Source organism: Triticum dicoccoides, chromosome 6B (assembly GCF_002162155.2).
Source record: "Triticum dicoccoides isolate Atlit2015 ecotype Zavitan chromosome 6B, WEW_v2.0, whole genome shotgun sequence".
Classification (NCBI taxonomy): Eukaryota; Viridiplantae; Streptophyta; class Magnoliopsida; order Poales; family Poaceae; genus Triticum; species Triticum dicoccoides.
In genome coordinates, this window is record NC_041391.1 from 453,989,117 (window position 1) to 453,994,653 (window position 5,537).

At 48.5% G+C, this 5,537-nt stretch overlaps 1 protein-coding gene across 1 annotated transcript; it reads right to left on the reverse strand.

Annotated features, from left to right (window-relative positions):
- Positions 1-507: 507 nt before the first annotated feature.
- On the reverse strand, positions 508-1,713 carry LOC119320061 (transcription factor MYB57-like). Its single transcript, XM_037594200.1, has 3 exons — positions 1,557-1,713; positions 1,276-1,405; positions 508-1,163 (listed from the first exon to the last, which is right to left on the reverse strand). The coding sequence occupies exons 1-3, from the start codon at positions 1,690-1,692 to the stop codon at positions 605-607; spliced, it is 825 nt and encodes a 274-aa protein (XP_037450097.1). The 5' UTR covers positions 1,693-1,713; the 3' UTR covers positions 508-604.
- Between the last annotated feature and the right edge of the window lie 3,824 nt (positions 1,714-5,537).

A 5,537-nucleotide genomic window follows, 5' to 3' on the forward strand; every position in this document is an offset into this window, starting at 1 on the left:
TGACACGTCCAATTAATGGGCCTCTGACCTGCTCAGTTTTGGGGCGCGTACGAACTCCAGGATATGCGAACAAGGTTTTCTTTTCTCGTAAAAATGAAAAACCCAAAGCGACTACTACGCGAATAGGGATCGGATCGATGGGGAAGCAGCAGCTATCCATCATCACGTCACCTACTGGTAGGATTCGTTGCTACAGCCAGCCTACAGAGGCGCAGAGGACACAACAATGGCTGTGGAAGTGTACCGCGTGTTGGCCACCAGTGCAACGCCTATACGCTAGGCGCTACACTGTATAGTGCAGCGCCTAGCTCTTAAGCATTGCACACTGACTTAGCATTTTTCAGTTAGTCCTGGATGCGACGATGGTCAGGCATGTAGCGCCTGTGAGTCAGGCGTGGCACAGTGTAGTGTGATGTCAAGATGTCGGGCGCTACACAAAAGGGTCAGCTGAGTGAATTTTTTTCAATAGTAGTTCAGTTTGTGAATTAGTTTCGTCCTGAGGTCAGATTTATCATTTTTGCCTCCTTATCCACCAACACCACACGTACATAGCCGCTACGTGTACCCTCCACAGCATAGGCTAATTGCCATTGTATATGCTAGGCTAGTAGAAAGCGAGTCCGTGATCTTGGAGCAAAGCGAAGCTGCCCCAGCCGCACGCGCCGCCACCATCGACGTCATCTACAACGTCGACGTCGTCGAGGTTCCACAGGCTGCCCCAGGTGGCGCCGCAGGAGGTGATCTCCCCGCTGGACCCCGCGTCGCTGGTGGCGCCGTCGCCGCCGTCGAGGAGGAAGTAGGCCGACATCGACATGGGGTGGTGGTCGTACTGCAGGAAATCGTCCATGTCCGCCATGTCTCGCATCATCGCTAGGTCGTCGTCCTGCGCCGGCGGCGGCGTTGGCCGTGTCGTCGCTTCATCTGCGTGCTGGATCGCCGCGCCGCCGCCGGTGTTGTCCGCGCTAGCAGTGCCGTCGTCGTCCTGTACGTCGCGCTGGTGCTCGTGATGACCTTGCATGATCTCGCGGCGCTGCTTGAGGAAGCGCGCCCTGGCGCGCTCGATGTTCTTGGACGACGGCTTCCCCTTCTTGAAGTGCGTCCTCCAGTAGTTCTTGATCTCGTTGTCCGTCCGGCCGGGGAGGCTACGCGCAATCGTCGACCATCTGGCAGATCGATCATCACAAATTAAGTGCATGTGTTTATCAGCTCGATCCCATCGATCATGGCGTGCATGCGCATCCGCAGACCAAAGAAAATGATTTCTGTAGGTGGTACCTGTTTCCCCACAAGGCATGGAGCTCGAGTATGACACTCTCCTCCTGTGGCGTAATCTTGCCTCTCTTGAGGTCAGGCCGCAGGTAATTCACCCACCGGAGCCTGCAGCTCTTCCCGCTTCTCTTCAAACCTGCAGCAAAACGAGATTAGCTTAGCTAGCTCCCAGCTAGAGCCCCAGTAGACGAAGCAGCACTATTGGGCATTGACGAACTTGCATGCGCACGTACGTATACGCATGCAGTCCAAATTAAAGAACACGAATGATCATGATCATTGCGCACCTGTGAGCTTGGCGACAGAATTCCACCTCCCTTCTCCCTGCTGCCGAACATAGCCGAGCAGCAGCTTGTCTTCCTGCGCCGTCCACGGCCCTTTCCTCCACCCTCCCTCCTCCCTTCCCCAGCCAAACTGCTCCATTCCAACAATCACTTGCAACAATTACTACTCGTAATCGAGCTGTAGACTTAGACTCCCCCAGGGAGGAGGAGAGAGCTAGTGAGGCGAGGTGGTGTGCAACAAACCAAGCGTGCTATAGCTGCATATATACTAGCGCGCTGCGTAGGGGCGCCGGGTCACCGGTCACCGCAGGTCAGGTCACTGTCAGGGACACTCCACTGTCACTACCCCCTGATCGACGAGGTGGCAAGGGAATCGTCTGCCGGAAATGCCCCGACGGCCGGCGATCGGTGTCGCGGCTAATTCTGATCCACCTTTTGCTCCTCTTTTTCTAGACAGGCATGATGATGGATTACCGACTTACCGTAGGTTTCCTGCCGAAAGCGCGGCCTCAGCGCCTAGCTTAGCTGCGTTTTTTGTTTGGGTGTTGCTTTGTGTAGCCACGACAGGGACAAACCGTGGATGTTTCCTAGCTTGTAGCTAGCCGGCCATCGTTCCAGCCTCCTGCTCCTGGTGCGGCAGATCGATCGTACTACTGACTCTTGCAACAGTTTTTGCTAGCCCTCCTATCCTTCGTGCGATGGAGATGATTGATCAGCAATAATATCGCATGAAGTTTGGGCTTAATAATTTTTGGGTACTATCTCATTTTTAGTTACCTTGTCTCGTGTGGCGCATCTAGATCTAGTCGACGAACAACATGATGCTGGCATAGATTTGGTGCTGTTAACAATAGTGCTAGTGCATCTTCTTTTCTTTTCCTAGCTAAAAGATTAGCACCAGTGCATCATTGAACGTGGGTTCGAAGATTCGTTCTAGAAAGAGCTAGGGTGTGTTTCGTACGTTTTATGTGCATTGCTCTACGTGTGGCCATACAAGAGGACGTGTAGTGCTGTCGTGTACGGGGGTTGTGGATCGTGGCAACATATCCACGTTAGCCTTTTCCTTTTACAAAGTCCCTACATTCATGTTACGTATTTATAAACTGAAGTACAGAGATTTCAAAATATAAACAGAAGTACAAAGGTGGGACCAGCTTGTCCTATTTATACATACAACCTCGAAGAAAAAATAATTCCAATAACACTACTACACAAAGGCTCATATCAGACATTTTGTTTGCATGGTAATACGTGTCTCATTTATATCATAAAGATCATCGTACAAGCCACGTGTAAACTGACCTGACAAAACTGAAAAGACAGCAAAACGCTAGCCTTTACACAAAGGAGCAACAACCATGAAGTAAAATTACAACCAAGACCAAAGAAACCTTTGAACTTGACACCAACGCCCATCACCTGCCTCTGAGAACACCATAGTAGCCACCAAAAGAAAAAAATGACGGATCACCTTCACACCCGAGCTCGAAGCGGCTCCATCGCTGATATGCAGCTTTACGGACCTCCAAGGTGGCTCACCAAAAGCGAAACCATTACCGTTGAACAAATCAGACCGGGGCAACACCCCAGACACGCCATCGAACCCCAGATCTGGCACCCCCATGCGACTAAGACGCCGGAGGAGAAAACCACACCTACCATCCACGAACCACGAATCTAGCACACGATTCACCATCTTCCAGATGCCTCCGATGCAGACCACAATCTGCATCCGCTCCTGGACTACCTCCCAGGACATATCAGACATTTCATATCAGACATTTCATCAAGAGCTTTTCTACACCTACATATAGTTATGTTGGGAGAGAGGTTACGTAATGATTTGGCAGCACTTAATTGGTATTAGTGTGGGTGCGGGGCCCACCCTAAAATTCAGGGGGGGGGGGGAGGTTTGATTGCTGGATTGGAAGGTTTCGTAAGGTTACGTACGAGTCTTCGTAGGTGTAGCATTTTTGTTTCATCAAAGACATGCCCAAGGAACGCCCCCGACAAAAACCGATCCAGGATGAGGCTGGTTTTGATCATGTTACAGAATAACCAACCAAGTTGGGTCCACCTCAAAAGCCCTACCTTTGCGAGGCGATCCCAAGTAAGTATATAAAGCGCCTCAAAAACTCTCAGGACCTTTCTGAGACAAGTCTGGAAACAAACATACCGCAAAATCAAAAGATTTTGTACTCATTCTGCCTTTAAGGGCCGCCTCGGAAAGTTTGCCATAAATTGGGCCCACCAGTGCAGACATATCCAAATCTAGATCTATTGTGGTAAGGAACTCAATTAGAGGCAATTCCAAGAAACCGTGAACTTTGGCCATCAAAGTGAGCATATCCATTGGTGGTTTGGTTTAAGAGGCTAGTAACCCTCTTGTGTCCTGTTCTAATTCAGTTATCCATATATTTTGGTGTTCTAGGAGCCTCACTTGAAATGTTTGGTGGATGGAATGGGTAGATTAGCAAGATTTAATGGCGAAATTCATTATATTTTGATGTAGGCACAAATGTTCAGATATACATGGTTAATTTTGGCTATTATGTGTTAATTATAGTTTTCAGTTTAATTAGGTATATATTTAGTGGATGTAATAAAATGTAAAATTAGGGTTAGCTATTATTGATGCATTTGAATTTGGCAGCGATAAGATAAAAGTCTATGTTGATATGCATATAACTTTGGTAACAAAGTACACGATGTAGTTACATGGAAATTTTATGGATGCATGCACAATAATAATTGATTTTAAGTATGAATGTATGACACTGAGACTCCAGTAGAGTGTATGTCAATGAGGTCATTAGATTAATCCTGAATCAACCATGGCAATATATAGGAAAAGGAGAATAACAAGATTAACCACCAGATCTAAGGTGGCACCAGGCGGTATCTGGTGTAGGGCCACAAATCCATACATCAGAAAAACCTCATTCACCACCGTTCCAGCATTTATGTCTATAACAAAAGCAAAAGATGAAGAGAAAAAAATGATTATTGAAAGGGAATAATCCTAACGAAGCCATAAAAGGACAAATAAAACTCAACCAAGAGGATTTAAAAGAACGAGGGCCCCTCCCTCCCGCTCCAATAGACAAAGCCATCAAAGGTGAAAGGAGGAGGATGCAACATGCGCAATGGAGAGTTCGAGAGCAGATGTGATAAAATGAGTGGGGAGATAAATCGTTGCGAGGAAAACATCATCAAGGTTGCGCGTTGGCGCCGTCGTCTCCCTGAGCAAGCAACTATGACTTAACCACAAGCAACTATCTAAAGCCCGCCGCAAAAGGCATGAGACGCCACATGAAGATCCAAGACAAAAAGTAAACCACATGCCAGGAAGAGGGTAACTCCAGACCCGAGAATGATCCACAATAGAAAACTATGCAAGGATGGCGTGAAGGAAACCAAGCTAGGTCACATGTCGCCTGTCATCTCCACCGTGTAGCTTCCACTCCACCACAACAAACAAACCACAGTGAACCCGCAGACAAGCCGAAGAGACGACTATGGCCACTTACTTGTGACCTTGTTGTCACCCGTCTACACACAAGGCACCGACGACCACTACAACCAACCAGAGTCCCTTCAGCGTGAACCAACTCCAAAATGGTGCCCCATGAGGGAAACACAACACAAGAGTCGGGTCAGGGATACCCGGACCAAACAAGGGTAGTGGGACGATAACACATCAACAACACCTTCAACAAGGCAACGATTCTCGCAGACACTGTTGTTGCCAGCCCGGATTGTGTCTGAGCCCAACTATCACCGATGACCTCGCCTCCCAAATCCTTGGCTAGCCGGTCCATCTAGGCCAACACCCATGTCATCCATGTCGCCGCATAGACATGCCACACCAGCTCAGTCAGTCCAAGGCCTCATAAGGCCTTGTAAAATGCTAGATGCTTACAGAGGTGTGTAGAAAAATAAACCGGATTTTCTGAAGTACCAGTGCCTATTTCTATAGGAAAG

What these genes read in the sequence shown, in the direction of transcription:
- LOC119320061 (XM_037594200.1), bottom strand. Translation starts at nt 1,692, where the DNA reads ATGGAGCAGTTTGGCTGGGGAAGGGAGGAGGGAGGGTGGAGGAAAGGG. An exon ending in TTCTGTCGCCAAGCTCACAG is followed by an intron (nt 1,406 to 1,556) that starts GTGCGCAATGAT and finishes GTTTTGCTGCAG; the next exon opens with GTTTGAAGAGAAGCGGGAAG. An exon ending in CATGCCTTGTGGGGAAACAG is followed by an intron (nt 1,164 to 1,275) that starts GTACCACCTACA and finishes TCGATCTGCCAG; the next exon opens with ATGGTCGACGATTGCGCGTA.